Below are 23,753 nucleotides of genomic sequence, written 5' to 3'. Positions count from 1 at the left end.
CCAAATCCCCACAGCCCTAATGCCAACCTAAGCCCCCCCTTTTTTTTTTTTTTTAATAACAGCTTAGCCATTAGTTTTTAACTCTTCCAAAATCCTAAATCACTTCTACATGAAGATTACCCTGAAAGAGGAGCTGCCCTCCTCTTGTGGCAACTACGGTAGGAGCGAGAAGGACATTTTTAATCCAGACCACATGGGCTCCTGTGGAGAGGAGGGGAACAAGAGAAAACAAAGGGAAACCGGAATCTGAAATGTACTTGACAGTTGTACTTGACAGTCAAGTGGCAAGTAGCAGAAGCAGCACCGATGTGTAGTTGGGAGGCAAAGTTTGAGTCCTGATTCCACCACTAGTTAACTTTGTCCCAAGGCCACCAGTTGGCATCATCTGTAAAGTCAGGGTTTAATGATTTCACAGGGTCCCTTCAGTTTTATGATTTTATAAGTCCTTTCTTTTGTCAGAAGTTCTCAAATCCTAAGATACTGAAAGAAAAAAATGACTTTACGTGCTTTATTTCACCATCATAGCAGAAATGGTTTTAAAAGGCATCTAGTCAGCAGAGGGAAGCAGAAGCCTCAACATCCCAGCCTGGTCGAGGCCAGGGCAGAACCTGAACCGTGAACTGCCACCTAGCCGTGTGAAGACTTGCCCAGAGGGGCTGAGGGAGGGGACCTCCGCAGGTAAGGCCACTCCTCGGAACTCTTTTGTAGTCCGGTACACAGCGGTAACTGCATGAAGTGAGAGCTTTAGCTCTCTATGAAAGTCCCCCCTCAAAGAAAGCCAGCTGCTTCAAAAGATCAGAACGAAGAAAGTCAACTTTTACCAGAAAATGGAAGTGTAGGATTAGTTAGAGGGGAATTTCATGAAACCAAGCAGGCGAGCCCACGTACGCTGTGCTGAAACAAAGTGATGGGTGCAACTGATTCCACTAGTGAGCTGCTGGTGAAAAATGTCCTCAAATGAGAACATTTCAACTTAAAAGGTGAAAAAGAGAAATGTTTATTATAAAAGCTTTATAAGTCATGTTAGCCCAAATCATTAGAATCTGAAGTAGTTACTAATAGTCCAGGTTATATTTTACTGCTCTTTCTGGGGGAACAGTTTAGTGATATCTGGGATTTACTTAAGACTCACGGTACCCTTCTGAATGTCCATCATCTCTTCAAATATACTGTCAACTCAGTACAGTCTGACTGACTTTAAGGCCTTATGCCAGGTATTCAAAGGCTTATTTGTTCCATCAGCTGTTTCTTCAAATAATCCTAGCGCAGCTTATTGTTACACAGTAGAACTTACATAAAGCCCTCAATTGCTTTTCTGTATGAATGTGATGTTTTCCAAGAACTCAGAAAAGAACCTTATCCAGCTGAATAACTGATGAAAGACAGACGGACAGATGAGGAAAATAAGGTCCAGAGATACTAAGGCAACTTCCCCAACATCGAGCTATTTACCAGAATAGGTTTCCCTCTGCATTTTCCATCCCACTTTGGTTTTCTTTTTCATGATCATGAAGGTATGTAAAGATGTCCACAGCAAGAGACAAAAAGACATGAGTTCATTCTTCATTTTATTTGCATGTCCCACAATGACATCCCAAATACTGAATTCAAATGACAAACTGCAGTTCCTCGGTGTTAGTGCTAATTTATGGTAACAATCATTTCTTTTAAGTATCTGTCTTATTTTACCTTTCATTTTAAATTGCAAACTGAAGTATATATTTACATGTTTATACACAAATAGCCCCAAAAACAAATTAATCTCGAGCCTGGTCCAAGAGTGTCCACTTTAGAAGTGGTGGCATACTATATACATCCTCTTCCAAGTCTTCAGACTTGGTGAGTTCCCAACATTTGTTCACAAATGGTTCCCCTTGGAGCTTAATAAACCAAGTGCTTCATTTCTGAGTAAATCAGAGGAACTATTACAGTACATGCTCTGTACAATACAGCACCACTACTGAAAATGGCTCGGGGTTTTGTAATCCAAGGTTCCGATTTAAAGCAAAAATAGGTGGCATAGGCTGCAACGGCAAAGAAGTGTCCAATTAAAACTAGAGGATTAGGAGACAATCTGTAATAGGAAAAAATACAGACATATATTAGTGAGGCCCAGAAGTTAAACCCGACTCATAAAGAGGTTCCAGTTGTATCATCTATAAAGGTAAATGCACACTCTGCATCCTAGAGGACTTTACAAGCGTGTGTCTGCCTGCTAAGAGGCAAATAATTTTTTTCTTACAAGAAATTAGACTTTATCCTTGTCAGAGAAGCCAGTAACTTCTCACTTATATAAACTGTATATTGTGAGCTGTTTTCTTTTACTAAATCTTGAGATCCCAGTCTGAAGCAGCCTGGCCTGTTGAGTCTAGATTTGTCAAAAGATACCAGTGTTGACATTCAGACTGCAGATGAGGAGAAAAATCTTAAAGAATTTCATTCGCAGACTTTGCAAGAATAACGTTTCATCTGCCTGCACCGTCAGATTCTTGTCACTGAGTCTCATATCAGTCGAATTAAATTTTAAATATAAACTTCTCTATTATTCATGGGTCCCACAGATCAGATGATGTGGATAAACCTACAGGCAAAAAACAAGCTTCCATGCTGATTGAGGATTTTTAGCCTCACCTATTGCCAACTTAGAATTAACACTGTTTCCTGGTAGTAAAATGCAGGACTAAAAATATTGCCTTCTTCCTTTCTCTGGACCAGGTTTTCATTGGGGTACTAATGGATAATAAAATGACAAAATGCATAAGGAGGAGAGATTTGCAGTAACTCATAAACTGTACAGTCCTAAGAAAACGTGGAATGTTTGTTTCCGCTGTGTCATCAAAAACAACTTACACAGAAAGCAGCCCAACTGGACCAGCAACACATTTTCCACCAAGTTTGAAATAAAAAAAACAGGCTCTCCTTAGTTGCTGTAGGGAATCTAAAATGAAATTTAAAAATTACTCTCAATCAAAATAGTCACACATTTATGTTGGGTGCTAATGACATGTCAGAAAAAATGAAGATGCAACACATATCACACCTTACAGATAATTTCTAAAACATCCTGGCATTTCAACAACCCAAGATTTCTTTTAAATTTCATAATTAACATTACACATAGTAATTTAAGTATGAATAAATTTTTTCCTGCTAGGAAATAATTACTAAACACATAGGTCTCAGAAGTTAGAGTTGTTTAAAAGCTATTTCCTTGATTATGCTGTGAAGTCATTAAATGATGTAAAATATTTTGTAAACTGTATCTTATAAAAACAATTCTAGAAACCAAATTCCTAGTCTCTAAGATGCCAAACCCATATCTCTGAGCAGTAAAATATCAAATAAAAAGAATAGCTATGACAGTAAATACTACTAATGCCTGTATCTGTACAGTGTTTTTATTTTTCAATAACTCGTTAAACCCTCACAACATATATAATCAATCAATCAATTTTTTAATAGTATAATTAATCAATATGTCTTCTCAGGTATGCCTAGATTTTTCTTTACAAAAGATAAAAAAGGATACAAATAGGTAAACTTTTATTCCAATTAAAGCTCATTCTTCCTCCAGTGTTTCACAACTTTTTTTATGTTGTTTTGTCAGCAGATTCAAATTCATAATGTAAGAAACTCAAGAGCATGGAAAGAAGAGCTTAAAAAAAAAATCCAAACTTAGTTCTTTTCTTTTTATTTGCCCAACCAGCCATTGTAGCTTTCATGCCAGCGAGCGAGAGACTTGATTGGCAAATCACAACCAGTGAGTTGTTTTTTCCTTTTAGCAACAATGCTGGTTAGAGAGGCTGCAGAAACACTGGAACTAGATCATCTTTTGTCATCAGATGACCAGTGCATGGATCACTAGGGCCTCGGCCAGGTCACAGAAATAGCTTTGTTGTAAATATCTGAAGTAAGGGGATTCGAGTTACATTTATTCTTGAAAACCTAAAGGCGTGGTTTCACTGACCTACTATTAGCTAATTTGTACATGGCCGTGGTGGGGAGATGGCACAGGTGCCTTTTCCTCCATTTCTAACACTGCTTCTGCTCAGCCCTTTTTCTTTAACATACAGGCTTACCAACCCTTCCACCATAGGGCAACAAAAACAAAAGTGTGGGGATATCTCATCTGAGTGAAAGGTGGATGCCTTCAGCTGCTGTGTGTTTTCATAGGAGGTAAAATCTAAGCTTGCTATAAAACTCATATTCATTTTACAAAATACTACTTTGAAAAGAAATTGAAACTAGTGTTGAAGAAGAAAGAGCATAACAACTATATTGCCTTTTAATTCATGGCCAGAAAGACTTCCCATCACAGTCTTACACATGTGGGGATCTGCATGATCTGATCTGGCCCAGAGGAGTTAATTACTGAGGGACTGCTCTTGAGGTTGTCCAAGGGAAGACAGCAGCCTTCCACACAAAGTGGTGGATACATGATGATTAGAAGCTAAAAATTTTGCTGAGGGAGGGAGTTAAAAAGGACTACCAACTTGGAAGTTAGCAAACTCAGGAAACGTTTCTGTTTCTGGCCTAATCGCTAACTTTTTTGTAGATAAGTTCACTTCCTGTACTAAAAGTCTGCAATTCAGTAATGTTCAACTAGAAATAGCTACACTTACCATCTGTGGCAGAAAATAATTCATGAAGAGCCTGAGCAAGGATATTCACAACAAAGGAATGAGACATTTTTCTTGTCCAATAGAATGATTTTTTGGCCTAAAAAAGGAAAAGATCACTTATTATATGGGAAGAGGGAGGGAGGGAGGAAAGACTGATGTTTATAATCCCCTAAACTGATACTTACCCTAAGGACTATCTACAAGTAGTTATGCCTTGTTTATCATTTACATACCAAAAAAAAAAAAAAAAATCTCCAGAGCAATGAGTTACATCTCTAAAGCTAAGTGGCCCATGTAATCCAATGTCCCATAATATCCAGATACAGAAATTCTATAAGGGTCATAGGTTACAAGTCAGGTTCTTAAGCCTGAACAAGACTGCCTAAGAATCATTACTAAGGATCCAGCTCCTAGGTACAGATCGCCCCTTCAAAGCCCCATTCCACTTAAGCCCCAGAAATAAATCTATTTTGAGACATTTTTGTGAAAGAATAACTTAGTATCTTACCTGGAAAATGGCTGCATCATCGTAAAGGTCTGGGATGCCCTTTAGCAATTTTCTCCATATTTTTATATCTTTTAAAACAACAGTCATTCCTCCTCCAGTAAGAGGATGCCTCATATTATGTGCATCTCCCAAAAGAAGAACACCTATAAAAAGAGGATTTAGATCATGACATCATCCTGGAGCATCCCTTAAGACCAAAAAAAACGACTCTGTTCATTCATAAACACTGTAAATGTGAGCTAGTATATTAGAACGTGAAAATACAAGGGACTAAATCATGACTAAAATTTGTTCAGATACAAATTCAAGAGTTAATTTAATATTTATTGGGTACCTAATATGTGCCAGACACTGGAGTTACAGTGAGAACTTGGTCAATAAACTTTCATGTGAATCTCAAGTTAAGTCAAGCAATGTCAAAGTATTCATAAGACCTCTTCCATGAATAAACAAAAGGACCTATGTATAGGCAGCCAGGCATAAAAAGCAAGTCTTCTACAAGGGAAAAAAAAATCGAGAGGTCTTTGACATTTCATAGCAATATTCGCTTCCCTGTAATTCACAATATTACAGGGAAATGTCTGTACAGTTCTGAGGGAAAGAAAGCAGACCCCAGGAAGATCAGACCCAGCCACACTGTAGTTCAAGTTAAAAGGCAACAATAAAAGAGAATGAAATATTGTCATTTGCAGCAACACAGATGACCCTAGAGATTATCATCTTAAATGAAGTAAGTCAGACAGAGAAAGACAAATGTCCTATTATCACTTACATGTGGTATCTAAGAAAAGACACAAATTTTATTTATAAACCAGAAATAGACTCACGGACATAGAAAACAAACTACGGTTACCAAAGGGAAGAGGTGGGGTATGGTAAAGTATTAGTTTGGGATTAACAGATACACACTACTATATATAAAACAGATAACAACAAGGACCTACTGTACAGCACAGGGAACTATATATATTCAATTTCTTGTAATAAGCTACAATGGAAAAGAATCTGAAAATATATGTGTATGTATAACTGAATTGCTTTGCTGTACACCTGCAACTAACAATGTAAATCAACTACACTTCAACAAAAAATTAAATTAAAAAATTGAAAAGCAATAGGCAGATATTGCAAACCCATCAGAAGTTAATTTAGGAGAATAAGCCTTGATTGAATCCTATCTGAAAATAAGGCCCTGAATCAAGCCTGCAGAAGCAGCTCTGCAGTTTGACTCCTCACCTCCTGCCCGGGCTGCTCACTCTTAACATTCCCAGTCCGTTGTCAGCCTGACTAGTGACCTATGACTTAGAGGGACATTTATTTACACAAAGCATTTATTTCGTCTGTGAGAAAAATAGACAACCGTAGTAACTGTGGTAAGGTGGCAGAATTATGGATACTTTTTTCTATAATGTCACAATATATTACATTTCCAACTAATTATAGAATATAAATTTATAAAAAGGCAGCTTCTAAATATTAATCCAAATTTTTTATGTATCACTCTAACATCTTTCCTACAGACTCTAACCAGCTTTTACTCCTTCTCCATGGACCATTCCCAGTCCCACCAGTTAGCATACGCTCCCACAGCACGCTGTTTGTATCAGCTTGGCATTGGCTCCATTCTGCTGTGCAGTATAGTTTATTCATATGACTGGTAGTTTATGATGCATGTGTTTCTGTAGCAAACTACAGCTGTTTATGTTCAGGAACCATAGTACATCGACAGCTCCTGTTCAGACCTCTTCTCTGGGTTCCACACTCATGTTTTAAATGCGGCTCCGCACAGCTCCACTCAAATGCCCTCCCAGAACTTCACACCCACTAGGTCCAAAAGTGAACTTATCATCTACCCACACTTCCCTAAACCTATACTTTTTCCTACATTTCCAATGTCAGCAAAAAGCTGGCAAAATTATCTAAGCCTGAAACCTAGGCTCCATCAAGAGATCTCTCTCTCTCTTACTACACTCCATCACTGTTTTGTGCATTCTACATCCTAGCTATCACCCAAATCCATTCCCTCTCTTCCATTTTTACTGCCACACCCCAGTTCAGGACTTTCATCACCATCACCTTTCATCCACCAGAGAAACACAAATCAAAATCACAGTGAGGTAACATGTCACACCTACTAGGACGGCTATGAGCAAAAAGACAGGTAACAGATGTTGTAAAGAATGTGAGGAAATCGGAATCCTCGTACGTTGTTAATGGAAATTTAAGAAAGGTCGGCCCCTTTTAAAACAGTTTGGCAGTTACTCAAAGCATTAAACTGAGAGGAACCATAGGATCCTGCAATTCTATTCTTAGGTATATGCTCAAGAAAAACGAAAATAAATGTCCACAAAACAACTCATACACAGGTACGAACCAAAAGTGGGAACAACCCAAATGTCTATCGTCTGATGAATAGTCAAAATGCAGTCTATCCACACATGGGCCATCATTTGGCCATAACAGCAAATGAGGGACTGATACATGTTACAGCATGGATGAACCTCGAGGAAGCCAGTTACAAAGCATCCCACACTGCATGATTCCACTTATAGGAAATATCCAGAATAGGCAAATCTACAGAGACTTTCTAGGCTCATGGTTGCCTGGGGGTTGGGAGGAAATGAGGAGTGACTGCCAATGGGTACAGGATTTCTTTCTGGCCTGATAAAAATGTTCTAAAATTGACTGTGGTGATGGTTGCATAGACTTACGAATATACTCAGAACTAATACACTTTAATTGGGTGAACCATGATTTGTGAATTATAACTCAATAAAGCTATTATAAAAGAACTTTTCAATGACTTTCCATTGTCTATAGGATTAAAACTACCCTTTAAATAAATATCTTACCTTTCTGCCACTCTGACACCTATCCTATGCTCCAGCCATAGGACACTTCTTGAGTTCACTTAAGTGCCATGGCTTCCCAGTCCTCCTGGCTTCTGTAGATGTTCCACCTACTTGGAAGCCCCTAATCACACTGTCCTGTTGAACTCCCACTCATCCTTCATGCCCCAAGTATCCCCAGCTTATTCCCAGAGCAATGTCTTCCCTAATAGCCCTTCCCAGTTCACAAGCTCCCCTCTGCCCTGCACCCCACTTCTCAGTGAATTTGGGACACCACAAGTGGGATTATTACAGCATTTATCAGCAGGGTTCTGAAATCACCTGTCTCTAGCTCTCACTAGAACAGTGCCTTCTCTAAATTAAGAACTGTATTTAATTAACTGTTGTATCTCCAATAACTAGAACAGTGACTTACATAAGCTTAATATTAAATGAGAGATACCACAAAACTACTGTTGGTACTAGTAACGAGTCAGCCCACAACCATCAGTTCTCGGCACCACGTGTTATCCCCTAGGAGTGTCAGCTGAACCACACGCGTCATCTGGCATTTCCCTCACCAGATCAATCCAATAAAACAATACCTCGTTTGTTTGCTGGTGAAGAAGGGAGGAAGCTTGCTGGCATAGATCTCAAACGAGAATTCTGTGCGGCTTCTAGGAACGGTTCTTTCAGGTGGTCTGTAATAAAGCCCGCCCCAACAAATAAATGGTTTTTAACACTCCAGTTTCAAATGATCACATTTTCTTATCAAGCAGAAACAAATACTATAAATCTGTTAATGGTTGTTACATATATTCCTTGTGATAAAATAATTATTTTATTAATAAATTTTTCACTAAGTACCTACTTACTCATGCTAAGGGATGACTAAGGAATCTAGGAGAAAATTAATGTAAGTAGATGCACATTAGAGCTGGATGACCAAAAAAACTAAAGGAAGAGCGAAACAAACCCCGATGAGACAAGACAGGGAGAAAAACCACCCACCTCGCGTCCGAACGTTAACAGGTGCCATAAATTTAACATCTAATTTACTGTCACCACCATATTCTATAATAACAGATGAAATAAACCCCCAGTTCACAAACAGCGGGAGGGCATGCACAGTGGGAAGAGGGTAAGATGTGGAGAGCACTGCCTTTCTGAGCTTCAGTTTCTTCATCTAGAAATGAAATGGTTGGATTAGCTCATCCCTGAGATACTTCCCTGTTTTAAAGTTTTGTGCTTCCACGTGTATAGAAAATGAACTTCCTTTTCATACAATTCCCACTGTAATCCGAGGATACAGGGGCACAGTGCCTATGTGGAAAGTCCTCCCTCCCTACGGTGAGCAGAACTTCTATAACCTGACTAAGAAGAACATAAACCTACAAATGGTCTTCCTCCTGATCACAGGGCAGTCTGCTCCAACTAAGCTCTAGGTTAGGAAAAAAACTACAGTGAAAGGAAACATGCCAAAAATAGTTTCCCTTTGGAGAAGCTAAGTAACCTCTCTGAATCTTTGTTCCCTCATCTGTAAAATGGGGATAATGATAATGCCCACCTCACAGGGTGGTTTTGTAGACTAAATTATGTGTGTAAAGCACCTCTTATATAGTAGACATTCAATAAACAGTAGCTGTCATTTCTACAAGAACCAAGCACAAAAAGTAATTAAGAGAGATTTCAAGAATTCATAGAACTCAGACTGCTATCCAGCCTACCTTAAAAAACACCATATATGCCAACATTAGTAATTATTCAGAAAACTATGCTTCAATTACTACTCTGAAAAAATATAATGAAACTATTTTTTTTACTTGGAGCTTTTTTTATGTACTAGTTTAAATAGTTTATTCAGCTCTAGCGAATCTGATCAGCTAGATGCATTTTTCCCCTGCCATCCTTATCTTCGGCCTAATTTAGACAAAGCTTTAGTGAGAACTGGAGATAAAGAGCCTTCTGTGAGTCTTGCTTGCAGACTGTAGATTACAATGGGAGTGCAATCCTATTTCTTACCAGGTAATTGTGGGTAAATGTTTTCAGTCATGTATTCTCTTAAATTCCTTGGCACATCTCCTTGAATGTCAACAAGCACTCGCGTTTTATTAGGTGAAATCTGGTAGAGGAGAACTGGATTCGAATTCACTAAAATAAGCTCGGCATGATTGGCTTTAAACTGTGGTACATTCTAGAAAAATAAGTAAAATATTTTAATCACTTTCAAATTTCAAGTTGCTTTTATTGTTCTGCAATTGCATTCCTACCTACCTCCATAAGAAAGCCAACAAAATGAGAGGACACAGAAACTTTATTGGGGATCATCAGGTTTTTCCTGAACTTGGAAAAAAGCCCGTCTGCAACAACAGTCAGCGGAGCGTGGAGCTCCTACAACAGAAGCAAAGGCTCACGTCAGCTCAATGTTCAGAAACACAGTGAAAAGGCCATTCCTTTAAAATGTACATGAACAAACTGACATATGATGGGCATTACAGAGGGTACGTGGAGATACTGGTACTGACGGGGCTCTTATGGGGGTGGAAGTTACTGCAGGGCCAGTCTTCAGAGACGTTTCAGAGACGCTTCCTCCTGAGTCCGGGAGGATCACCATCCTTCAAGGCTCTGCCACCCAAACCATCTGGGATTAAGCTACTTTGAGAGACAATGGGGGGAACTACTACAAAAGCAGCACAAGCCATAGAAGACTGAATCTCATTACAAATTCCAAGGACTAACCACATCCTTTTATTCTAGAATTTTCTAACTTCTCATAGTGCTTTCAGTCCTTGGCTAGGGCTCAGAAGAATTTTTGTACACGTGAACGTATGTATTTATATTATCTTGCAATCGCCCCCACTAGAGTGTAATTTCTAGGGGGCAGTGACCCTATGGAGCAGCCCCGAAGAGTCAACAGACAAGCCTTTGACTCTTTCTCCTTTTGCTCAACATGAGCAAATACTGGAAACTGTTTTATTCTGTTACCTCCCTAGAAATTCTCTTTCTTATTTAAACAATAGTTCATTTTATCCTAATCATTTCTTTTATGCTGAATCCTTCCTTTTTGCATCTTCCAGTTCCCCTCTGCATCTCTGTTAGGATACACTTCTCATTTCAGTTTTTAATAGCTAACATCACGGTGTTTGTTTCCAAAGTTACTTATACAGCATTCTGAGGTGCTCCAAAGAACAATGTGCTGCAATCTGTCACAGAAGGCTTACAGAGATCTCAGCCCATTTGATTAATAATAAATCAGTAAGCCTAGTTTTTTAAAGGAATAGTAGAAAAAGAAAAAAAATCTTAGGAAAAACTGGTATTTGATATATCTCACCTTAGTATCTCCAGTTTCTTTATCTCTGTACTGAACTCCTATCACAGCATCATCTTCTTCTATTAACTGTAGCACAACGCCTTCAATAAACTTTGTACTGAAAGATAAATAGAGATAAATTCTCTAGTAGCGCAACTGAACAATTTAAATAAGGAATGAAAAATTTCCTTTTTTCCTCATCTCCAGTTTACCCGCATAAACTGGACACACATGTACATAGAAAAAGGTCTGAATGACAAAAAGCAAAAACATTATTAATGGGTTTTAGAATTATGTGTGGTTTTTATTTTCTAATTTCTTAAAACTGAATACATAATACTAAATGTAATGATTTTTAACAGCATTTTAAAAAGTAACATGGGATTTTTATCTGAATTCATTAAAAAAAAAAATACACACAGAAAAACATTACATAACCACACAAATCAGATACAGATTTGGAGGTTAGCCACCAAATTATTCAGAGTAGTTAGTTCTAGTCAGAAGGATCGTGGCTAATTTTTACAATTTTCTTTATATTTCTGAATATCTTTCCATTTTCTATAATGAACATATTCTACTTCCACAGATATCAAGTCCTTTCAGTTCTAGCAACAATCCACTTACTTCACTTGCTTTATCAACACTTAAGCCTTTGCCAGTGACATGACGGTTCTCATGTTTAAAACTTCCTTAACTATAGTATATAAGGCTAGAGGCAAATATAAGTTAGTAATTGAGAGAAGAAGCCCTTTAAAAATTGTGAATCACTATATTGTACACCTGTAACTTATAAAATACTATACATCAACTACAACTGAAAAAAAAAAAAAGCCAGTCCTATCAGCTAGGTCCTTAGTATGAATGGAAGAGGGATATTCTCTTAAAGTCCTCTGTCCTGACTTTTAATAGAAAGCGCCATGACAACAAACCCCAGCTCCCAAATGGGCACACGTGTACTTAAATCTTAATCATAACAACTACACCCTCTAAATTCTAACCACATAAAAAAATCACACCACTGATTTAGTCAAAGGAAAATTCTCAATTGTTCTGTCATTCAAAGGAAAATTATCTATATGATATTCTTAAAGGCACTGAAAATCTACCATTCTTTGAACTTAGGTATTAGTGTAATAGCTAGGTTCTGGCCCATACCCAAACACTTACGAAAATTTGTAAAACAGTATTTGTACAAAGGCCAAGTTTAAATGTGCTTCTTCGACATACATGAGAAGCTGTAGTCTTACTTGGGTTCTGCCATAGCTGCTTTCCGGAGATTCATGATGAATCTTCCATGATGGAAAGCTCTTCCACTCTGCACGTGATTGTCTTCTGCCAAAGGGAAAGGAATCTGAACCTCTGATTTGTTTTCCAGATCATGAATTATGTAGCCACTTACAACCTGGGCGTCAATACCTTCCACTGTATCTGCAAAACAATTCAGTTCAAAAAAAAAATCAATCCTGTAATACGCCCAGACTTATAGCAGGTACCAAGAGGACACGGAAGCACTGCATGTGAGCTTCTATCTTCATCCAGCTAGACTGGACAATAATACTGTTTCAGAAATCCTAATGCTTCTGGGAGACAACAGCCTCAGCAAATCTGTAATACCACAAAAGATTAATATTTATATATAAACTTTACTCATTAAAATCCATAGGAAAAATATTAAGATCCTAAAAATAATGGGCAAAAAAGTATATGGATGATTCATATTAAGCAACAGAAACATTGAACATATCAGGGAAACTGTTCAAACTTGATAAAAAAAAAATAAATGCAGTAAAACTGAAACAGTAAGACACCAAATCTATCAAAACTGCTGGTGAGGTGATAAAATGCATCAATTTATGTATTACTGGTCATATTGTAAACTAGTATTTTAGAAAGTAAATACAGCAATAATTATCAAGAACCATAAAGAAGGCAGCATCTTTTGATGTGATAATCATTGTCTTGGAATCCATCTAAGATATTCATCCTAAAGATGTAATTCTCATTTTTAATAATAAAAGCTATATGCAAAAATAAGTTCACTACTGTGTCACCTCTAATAAAGAATAACTGTAAATAACCTAAATGTTCATCTAAGTTAGAAAAGTGAAGTATATTATTATCAATTGAGAAAATGCTATGCATGGGTTTAAAATTACAATGATGAAGAATGGTTAAGAGTACTGGAAATATGTTTATGTTAAGTGAAAAAGTGGACTTTAACATATCAAAATAGTCATATAATACATACTTAGATACATTAAAATAAGATATATTAAGATGAAGGACATTAAAATAATTTCATTTCTGGGGGGCTGGGTATAGCTCAGTGGTAGAGCACAATACTTAGTGCGCGTGAGGTCCTGGGTTCAATCCCCAGTACCTCCATTAAAAAATAATAAAAATAATTTCATTTCTGATGAAAGGAAAACTTTATAATAGTTTTATCACATGTCTATGCTACAATCAAAATAAATTAGGTTTCTGATATGCTTTTTAATTACACTTAGAATACAGTCAGAGACCAGCTGAATGAATATTTAATCACACATCTAACGTAAGATCAAAGTAAGTCAGTTTTTTGGTATGGTTTCTTCATTATCCTAGTTAAAATTCAGTCAAAGAAAAGTACACTGACATCCTAAAAGCTGCCAATTAGCAGTGCATTCAGTTTGGAACTCGGCAAACTGCCAATCTTTACTGGCCTAAATGTTTGAAGCCCATCTAGTATTTCTACTTTTGTATTTGTATTTTCTATTTGTCTAGCTACTGAGACAAGCTTGTTTTTCTTAATCCACAATTGTATCATGGAAGAACTTTAAATGCTAAAATCGGCCAATTTAGAACACACCAGAAAATGTAAAAAGTATACAATGGTAGCAGAGTAAAATTTTCCCTTGGGTAAATTATCTTCAGACAAGTATACAAATAAGGTCTAATTTAAGATTCCTTGAAACAATCCTCTCTCTCTCTCCCTCCCTTCCTCCCTCCCTCGCAACTGTATTGATGAAATCATCTATGACAGACTTTGGCTCTTACTTTCTTAAGCAGACAGGAAGATGATGCCCTAAACCTCAATGAAATTCATGCTTCACAAATACTAGACAGTTAATAACTCTGAAGACAGTGACATGACTTAGGGGTGTCACTATCAATCATGAAATTCCAATATTAGACTACTGGTCAACATATCAGATTTAACTGACATGGAAAACACTCTTCCACATTAAAAATTGAAAAGGTGCTTTTATAAAAAGGTAAGCTAAAAAAAATTAAAATTAAAAAAATTTTTAAAAAAACAATCCCAATACCTCCATTTTAAAAAAAGGCAAGTTAAAAACAAAAACAACAAAGAAACAAAAACCAAAAACCTGTATAAGCTAAAAAAAAAAAAGCAATTTCAAAGTCAAACCAGTGAGCAAGCTTTAAAAGAAATAGCATAAGGATACCAGACTCACAAGCCTGAAGGCTAGAGTTTTAAGCCACTCCTGGATAGGAGGTAAGGGGGCCCTGACATGTGAGGGATGCTGGAACTGAGAACCATACGTACCTTTCTTGTCAATATACTAGAAACCAGAAAAACCTCAATTCAACGCCCTGAGGCATGGCATGGAAGTAAGCCATCTACCTCTGGGTGGAGCCACCCTTAAGAAATCCAAACATAACTTTGTGCCGTGACCTGGTATGAAGTCTGAACCTCATAATGTGTTTACAGTACATTATGAAATGGGTACATTTATGAAAGTCCAAATAGAAACCAGAGTCAAGGAATAAATAAAACAAAAGACAGACAAGATTTATGACACTTAATTCAATTACATTTAAGGCTTAACTGAATGGAGAACACACTTCATGCACAGACAGGAAGTTCAAGTCAATTTTTCTAAAACTGAGCTATACATTTAGCACTATTTCAGTTACAATCTTGATAGGGTTTGTTTTCACGGAAATCAAAATCTAATTCTAAATTATATACAGAAAAGCAAAATGGCCAAGAAAAGCCAAGATAATCCTAAAGAAAATGAGGTGGGGAAGAAGTTCCCCACTAGGTATCGACACCACAAAGACACAGCATTTAAATTATAATATGTTAATTTTAAGAGTTCTAGATATTAAGCTTAAGCCAAAAGGCAATCAATTCACGTATTAAAAACCCACACTCCAGGACAGGTCAGTTGGTATTATATTAAAAGTGTACACTCCAAAAAGTCACTATTTCAAGGGCTTCTGTTCTCCATCTCACCACACCCGAGGGGGAGCAGACAGCATAATGAACGTTCAAAAGGACTCCTAATTATGATAATAAAGGTATGCATGCCATTTTAGCCAAGTGGACTGGCTACAATGCCTCAGCTGCTCTCCTCACATCTTGCATGAACTACATCTAAGACTTGTTGCCACAGCCTTGGAGATGTCCCCTAAGCCTAGATTTCTAAACGCTTCTACATCCAGTCATTAGTCCATTAGTTGGAGGGCATTTCCAGTTGCCTGATGTTCAACGACAAAGGGAACAAAGGCCTGTCTCCTGATACCCTCACACCTGCTGCCAGGAACCTCTGATGGGAAGTGGTGGCTGGGAACTTAGAAGGACAGAGATGGGACCTCCCTTCTTCTAAAGCACCGCTTCACTTGGAGCAGGGTGCTGCAGTCTTTGCTTTTCTTCCTCACATGCTCCTTCTCAGTCCTTTTTTGGCTCCTGCTCACCTCACTGGTCTCCGTACATCAGAGCGCCCCAGAGGCTGTCCTGGGCCTCTTCTTGGCAATGTCTTGTCTCATTTAGATAGTAGGACTCCGCTCTTTCTCTCACACCCGATCCATCAGCAAGTCCTGCCTTCCAAATATGTTCCCAGAATGTGACCGCTTCCCCCACCTTTACTGATGTCAACCCTGTTTCAAGCCATCACCTCTCACTGCTTCTGCAGTAACCTCCTAGCAGGTCTCCCTGTTTCTGACTTGCTGCTTGATGATCTCTTCTTTTCTCTTCACAATAACAAGGACATTTTAAAATGGTATTTCTATATATCTATGTATGTATATACATGACTGGGACATTGTACACCAGAAATTGACATATTGTAATTGACTGTACTTCAATTAAAAAATTAAAATAATATTTCTAATCATATTTCTAAAATGTGAAATTTAATGAGTCCTCTTCTGACGATTCTTCAGTGGCTTCCCTTTGGAGTAAAAGCCAAATCCGTATGATGGGCTACCATGGAATCCAGCCCCCATTATCCATCTGACCTTTTCGCTAACTTGCACCGCTCCAGTCAACACGATTCTTCCCGCTTACTCTCCAAAGAGGCCAGGCTCACTTCTTCCACCAGGCTTTTCCCCTTGATACACTCTCTGCCCGGAGAGATACACTTTTCACCCAGATACCCCTGGAGCTGCTTCCTCACCTCCCTCAAATGTCATCTTCTCAGTCAGACTTTCCCTTCCCCCAAGAGTAGTTTTCTAGTCTCAAATTTTATCTCCTACTCACTTTAGTCTCTGTTTTGACTCCACTGAAACATGTTGTCAATGTCACACAACCTCCAAATGGCCAAATGCAATGGCCCTTTCTCTAGACTCATCCTACCTGACCCTTCATTACTTCATTAGCAAACCATCACAGCACTCCTCTCCTTTCTTGACATGGACCCATTCCCTCCTACTAGAAACATTTTCCTCTCTTGGATCAAGTGCCACCCAACTCTTCCGGCTCTCTTCTGCCATTCTGCCAGCTCCATCTCAGTCTCTTTTGCAGGCTTCTCTTCTACCCAATCTTTAAATGTCAGTTTCCCAGGACGGTTTATTCTGTCTTCTCTTTTTGCTCCCTGCAAACTCTGCTTAGATGGTCTCAAATCATTGCTGTGGCTTTTAAGTACTACAAATATGCTAACATTTCTGAAACATCTAACTCCAGCCAGCTCAAACCACTCCTCTGCACTCTGGATCAGCACTCTGGATCAACTTAACATCTTCACTTGGCTATCTCAGTAGGTCCCCCAAGTTCCCCCCAAATGCCTCTTCATCCTCTTATCAGCAAATGGTACCACCATCTACCAGCTGTTCAAATCAAAACCTAGGAATCTTTTTTAAGATCGCCTCTTCCTCATATCTCACGCTGATCCTTTAGTAAGTCATGCCATTCCTGCCTCTTAATTTTCTCAAGACTCTGTCCGCTTCTCTTTAACCCTCCGCTACCATGCTGGTCAAAAACACCATCAACTGTCAGTTGGACTTAGCAATGAGATCCCACTAGACTCCCTGCATCAACTCTTGCTACCCACCCCCAACCCCACCACAACCTTATAGTTTATTCACCACACAATATCCACATATTCTCTTAAGACAGCATTCATAAACTGCAGGGTGACTCAATGGTAAATTGTGAAATGAATTTTGAGTATGAATTGTATACTTGGGTAAAAGCATAATCAGTATTTAAAAAGTAAAATAAATTTCAGTCAGATTTATGTATGTATATAGGTCCTGATCAGGATATAAGATGCGTCTGTCATTGTAAATATCTGTAAAAGGTTTGAGGCCTTTACAGAGGCGTCAAGAGGACAGGCTCCACCGCCTACAAGGTCCTGCATTACCTGGCAGCTGCCTACCTCCCCAGCCTGAATTTCAAGTTTCTCCTTTCCCCATTACCCAACACTTTCTTGCTACATTGGCCTCCTTTTCAGTTTGCTGAATAAAAAGGATTATTATCTATGAGACAAGGACTCTTAAGTGTTTGTCCATTTTACAGATGAGGAAACTAATACACAGGAGATTAAGTAACTTAGCCAAGGCTTTTTAAATGCCTCAGGTGGTACTTAAATCCTAAACTGCTTCAAATCCAAGCAACCTAGTGCCAGAATCAACACTGGTAATTACTACACCATACTGCCTTACCCCATATACCAAGCAAGCTCTTTCTCAATTCACAGCCTGGGTCTATTTTGTACTCTGATCCTCAAGAACAGACAGTTGATCAGTCTTGTTCACCAGTATATTCTTGGTACCCAGTAGAGCACAACATACTGAGATCAGCTGTGACCTGGGAACTTTTGCTGCAGTGCTTGCAACTGGACAAATATCTCCTTGAGCAACAGAACACAAGGAAACTATAAGGGACTAAAAATAACTGCATTCAGGCACAGATTATGAACAATAAGACAAAAAAAAGACCAAAAACCCAAATGTCACTTCCGAGGTGTCAGGAGCAAAAGCAGGGTAATGTGCGAGATCCCTGCACACAGCCTCACAGGGCAGGGGGTGGGGGGGACCACCTAAGCCACCCCTCTGGCCCCACCCCATTTAAGGGACCAGCTCACCCCCACTCAGAGAAGTCTTCCCCCTCAGAGAGTGAGCAAGGGAAACTGTTACTTGTTCTCGCTCCCTCGTGCTACAGCATGGGTCCCAATAAAGCCTTGATTGAATTTCTTGTCTGGCCTCTTATCAATTTCTATTGATTTAGGAGTCCAGGAACTCTGGTTAGTAAAAATATAAAGCATACAGTGAATAAATATTTCCTAAGTGAAGAGTATTTAAAAAGCATTGGTTTAATGGATAAATGATGATTAAATATAAGCGTATTTTCTACTGGTACATAATATTCACCTGTAGTTCCCTTCACCTTTTGCTAAATTTCATGCCCTCCTTCTAGTTTTCCAGTCCTTAATTTTGACCATTACAATTTTTCAGCCACTTCATTGTATCTCACTAAGGCTACTTCTGTCAACTCATACTAAGTGCTTTATTTTCTCCTTCGCTCTCATCTGCAGGCAAATTTGCTGGTAAATGAGTATAGTAACTTTTACACATGAAAATAAAATGAAATACCTTTTTACCAGCCACAGGATAGTCTAATGTGAAGAGTGTTTGCTTATACCACATAACTGGTAAAAATCAGTATGAACTTACCTTCAAGACCAAGGTCTTTAAGGACATTATAACCACCTGGCTGCAGAAATTCTCCAACTATCCTGTCGGGCTCCTTTAAATCTCTCTCAATTACTGTCACCTTTCTTCCATCTCTGGAAAGCACTGCTGCTAAGGCAGAGCCAAGGACTCCAGATCCCACAATGATAACTTCTGGATCATTTTGAGAAGATACCAACGTAGATGCAGCTGCTCCTATTAAGGTTGTTTCTGAAATACTGGTTCCTTTTTTGCACTGTTAAAAAAAAAAAGTGAATTATGTAGCCACATTTGTTATCCTTAAATCATGCTACTACTATAGACACACTGGACTTTTGCACCTTAGGTAAAAACTACACCAGAAACGTTATCAAACCAAATGAACCATTACATTTTAAAACCCAATCAAATATAAAAAGCAATGATACCAAAATATTGCTAAGCAAAAATGTATAATAATATCCTAATAAAATTAAATATATATTCCATCTTCCAAATATACTCTAGAAAATGCTTCACACATTTAGAAATCCATACCAGGCCAAACAGAAAAAATGTTTACAAGGGGCTTCAAAGGCTTATAGGGAAAATTTTATCATTGATTAGTCAATCCTTGAAATATACACTGACCATCTATTGTATGCAAATCATGTACAACTTCTGATATGATTTCATGTTGCAAACTATTTAGCACCTTTTAGATATTTCCACTATTCATCTTTATTTTCTCCCTCTGAATCTTCATCTGAAAAATCTATTTTAATCTAAAATCACTTTTACACAACAAAAAGACTATCAAATCCTGGCTACTGACCTATTAATTGAGAATTATTCAACTTAAAAATTCCAAAAGAACAACTAACTCATTCTGTCCCTTGTGATTCGACCTCTTCACAATTTATTCCTTAACATAGAAGAACATATTTAATTTATCCCTTTTCTCCCCCCATCCTGATACTCTTCAGAGAGCCTGGACAAACTACTGGCCTTCCAGTTTAGGAATAAGGACAAACATTAAACTTATCATAGTTAGGCTGACAGTAAACACCTTAACTTTGATTATAAGATGAAAAGTGCTGTTTTGAGAGATTTCTGCTCATCAAGAGTAACAGTGCCTGTTGGCTTTTTTTTAAATGAATTAATTCAATGTTGTAATAAGTATTTTTTCTTGGCATGTGGATTCACAAATATGAACACATCTCAGATACAGAACTTCAAGGAACCATCTTCACTGAGTTCTCTGACCTTAGCATTAGGGCAAGACTAAATGCCACTGTGAAGGGGTTTTAATAAAAGACCTCAGGCAAAAAACGAAGGAGATAAAACCCAAAATCCTTTAGAATTTTAATTCTCTGTGATTCTAATATTCATTCAGTCTCTAGAATGGACCAGGGCCTTGTCCATTCTACTTTTTATAATTTCTCTTAGAGAAATTAGCTTTTCACAATTTCCTAATGGCCAGCACAACTGACTATATTTCAATTACTGTTCTGAGAGCAAGAGAATCCCCTTTTGTCATCTTAGCCAATTTTTATTAGATTTTCTCCCTAAGCTTCCCCTGCCGAGTACACACACACACAATCACACACACACAATCCTGGAAGGGGAACTCTGGAGGAAGTTATATCTTTCAGAGCCTTGTCAGTAGATGAAGCACTAATGGGAATTTAGTACTCAATCTACCAACTATCTACTCAGTCTACCAACTCCCTGGTATTTAGGAAACAAGCCGAAAGCCTGAGGCATTCCCAAAGTGGAACCAATATTGACTGCTGGTAATTCAATTTCCTACCCTCAAATTTCCCTACTCCACATGGTGTAATGGCCACCTAGACTAACGACCTCGAGGGACATTCTCAGACACCACCACCAAGGATTTCAAATTGAGAATTAAAGACTTCCTCTCCCTCCTTTCCCATCGCGCCATCCCACACCCACCCAATCACTGAATTCAGCACTCCTGCGACGGTTCCTAACAGATGGAGACTGCCTGTAGACTAATGTGAACAGCTGCTACTTACCAGTTATGAATTAGGCATTTTGCAAACATTAAATTAAGCATTCAATTTCCTAACTACCAGCAAGGCTTGTGCCCTCCTCATCTAACAGAAGAGATACCAGATTTTTTCAGAAACTTAAGCAATTTGCCAAAGCTCCGACAGTCAGAAGGGGTGGAGCAATACTTCTAAACCAAGTTCTCTTCTGTACTCCTTGCAAATCTGTCCTGCAGATACAGTAAAAATGATGTGAATCTAGAACCCCCGAAGAGTGTATTACCTTGTAGGCCACACATCTGAACTTCACGTCACCATCACCCCTTACCTGGCCCACTGCTGTAGTCTCTGCCCCAATCCCCCTGCTCCCACTCTTGTGCTCTTGCAATCCAGTCTCCACACAGTAACTTGAATTCTTTTTACAAAGGAAATATCCAACATCATTACTTCCCTATTTAGAATCCTCCAGTGCTCTTGGGAAAAAGTATAAACACCCATTGCCAAGAGACCCTAAATATTCTGGCCTCAACATAAATTAACTGTAAACATTAATTTTTCATTTGACTACGACACTGATTTACTCAAGGCTCTAAAACACTGAGCATTTTTACTCTACCAGCTTTTTAAATTGTTCTGCTATTTCCCCCAGGCAGTCATCACTTCTTATAAGCAGTGGACTTACCTGAAGCCAGTTTCTTTCTTCGCAGGTTCAAATACAATCCTTACCCAAGGATTTAAATAAAACTTATTTTCATCACAGAAAGTGATTCTGTACTACTGATTCTACCATTTCATCTTTCATAATCAAATCAACATTCATAATCAACTCAATTTCATTTAGCAGTGGCTCCACCAACATTAAATGAAACAAAGGTTTTCAATCATTCCTAAGAGTGTCAAGGATGTAGCCAGTCAAGAACTTTAAAAAAAATACGAAGCATGAGGTGTACTCGAGTATCTAAACGGCTGCCCTTCATCTTTTAAAGAAGAAAATTTACATTTGAGTGACCCCAATGCTAATTTTAATATAAGACATTCATTTGCTTGTTTGAATTCAACCTACCCTCCTAGACCCGAGCTGCTCTTTATTTTCTGATCCAGTGGGGGATTTGGCCCAGAAGAAGCCAATGAAAGGTAAGGCTGACAGAATGTCCGAGAAGACGGCAAACTGGGAACCGCTCTGCCGCCGCCCGGGGAGGGCCCAGCTCCGGGAGCGGCAGCGGTAGGAGAGCACCAGCCCCAGAGAAAAGAACACCAGCATGCACAGCAGGAGCTCCTTGTTGGCCAGAGAGACGAAGTCTCCGCATTTCTTATAAAAATAGGTGAAAGTGGCAATGCCCAGAAAAGTCCACATGGTTTAAAGGCTTCTTCGGTGACTCCGGGTCAATGTTGAGATCCTTCTTTTGGCTGTTGTTCTTGTAGGGTTTTGGTTCTTAGATATTCTCCCCAAAATGTGTTGCCAAACAGCACGAGGAACCAGCCAGAGTCCAGTAAATACCGTCAAAGGATTGCGATACAATCAGACTAATTTACTAAATCATATAAAGTTAGTAGTATAAAAGTATCTGAACAGCGGAAAGTTGTCCAGGATTTAAAAAGCAGTATTTAAAAATCGCCTGCTCCAACAGTTCCCAATCAGACTCTCCTCTCTCAAGCAATCCATCTATCTCCCTTTCTTTGTTTGGGGAGGGGGGTGTCCTGGGGGTTATTGCAGGTGATGTTTTACAATTTTAATGTTGGCTCGTCGTGCTGTGAAAATTGTTCTGTCTCACCCGCTGCAGGTGCCCCTTCAGAAGAACAGGAGGACAAAAAACAAAGAAATATCTTACGCTGGGAAAAATATCTTATATAAAAAAATATCTTAACGCCTCCGACAGTGATAGCGGGCCGGATCGGAAAGCACGAGGGCTGCGGGCGGCGCCGAGTGAGAGTCCCCTCCAGCCCGGGACCTCCGCGCTCAGGGAGTAACCCAGGGGCTGCCTTCTCCCACCAAAGACGGCCTCGGATTCGAGACGGCAGCTCCGGGGCAGGGAAGCGCAGGCCGCACCCCGAGACTTCCTCCTCACCGCGCCTCCCGAAGCACCAGCCCCCGAACCTTCCAGCCGGCGAACGGCAGTTTCCAGAGAGCTCACCCCGACGGCCTCCTCACCAGCATCCCTCGCTGGTAGCGGCTGCCGTCCCAGCGCGGTACTTCCGCAGTAACCAGAGTAACCGCCTGGCGCCCTCGCTGTTCGCGGGCCCCGAGCACCTCAGCCGCCCGTGGGTTGGCCCAGGCGATGGACCAGAGGGCGGGGCCCCGCCACCGTCACCGCCCACCCGCGCCGCCAGCCAATGAGCGCGCGCACCGCGCGGTAGGCCGAGATGGCGCTATGCCGCGCTTGGCCAATCGCAGGCGGCGCGGCCTGGGCGGTGACGCCCGGAGAGGCGCTGGGACGAGGTTGCGTGGTGTGGGGTGGGGGCGTGGGGAAGGAGGGGTGTGGGGATGGGGGCCCGACGGCCAGGTGAGCGGGTGGGAAAGGGTGGCTGGCTCCCGACCGAGAGGGGCTGAAAAAGATCGTGCCCTAAGTGTCGCGGTCCCAGCCGCTGGGAACC

General features: G+C 39.5%; 1 protein-coding gene across 2 annotated transcripts; it reads right to left on the bottom strand.

The window, feature by feature from the left end:
* Window positions 1-1,551: 1,551 nt before the first annotated feature.
* Window positions 1,552-23,370, bottom strand: SQLE (squalene epoxidase). 2 transcript variants are annotated; one of them, XM_072949697.1, is made up of 11 exons: window positions 23,311-23,370; window positions 19,171-19,423; window positions 12,519-12,699; window positions 11,290-11,386; window positions 10,233-10,349; window positions 9,981-10,152; window positions 8,564-8,659; window positions 5,131-5,273; window positions 4,623-4,719; window positions 2,851-2,938; window positions 1,552-2,074 (listed from the first exon to the last, which is right to left on the bottom strand). In XM_072949697.1, exons 1-11 carry the CDS (start codon window positions 23,314-23,316, stop codon window positions 1,882-1,884), a joined length of 1,443 nt encoding a protein of 480 aa, XP_072805798.1. In that variant the 5' UTR covers window positions 23,317-23,370; the 3' UTR covers window positions 1,552-1,881. The 2 variants fall into 2 exon arrangements, with proteins under 2 accessions (XP_072805798.1, XP_072805797.1); XM_072949696.1 differs by lacking the exon at window positions 23,311-23,370 and adding an exon at window positions 22,225-22,963.
* Between the last annotated feature and the right edge of the window lie 383 nt (window positions 23,371-23,753).

This window comes from Vicugna pacos, chromosome 25, assembly GCF_048564905.1.
Source record: "Vicugna pacos chromosome 25, VicPac4, whole genome shotgun sequence".
Classification (NCBI taxonomy): domain Eukaryota; kingdom Metazoa; phylum Chordata; class Mammalia; order Artiodactyla; family Camelidae; genus Vicugna; species Vicugna pacos.
The sequence above is the reverse complement of the archived record's forward strand: the minus strand, read 5'-3'. Positions and strand labels throughout refer to the sequence as shown.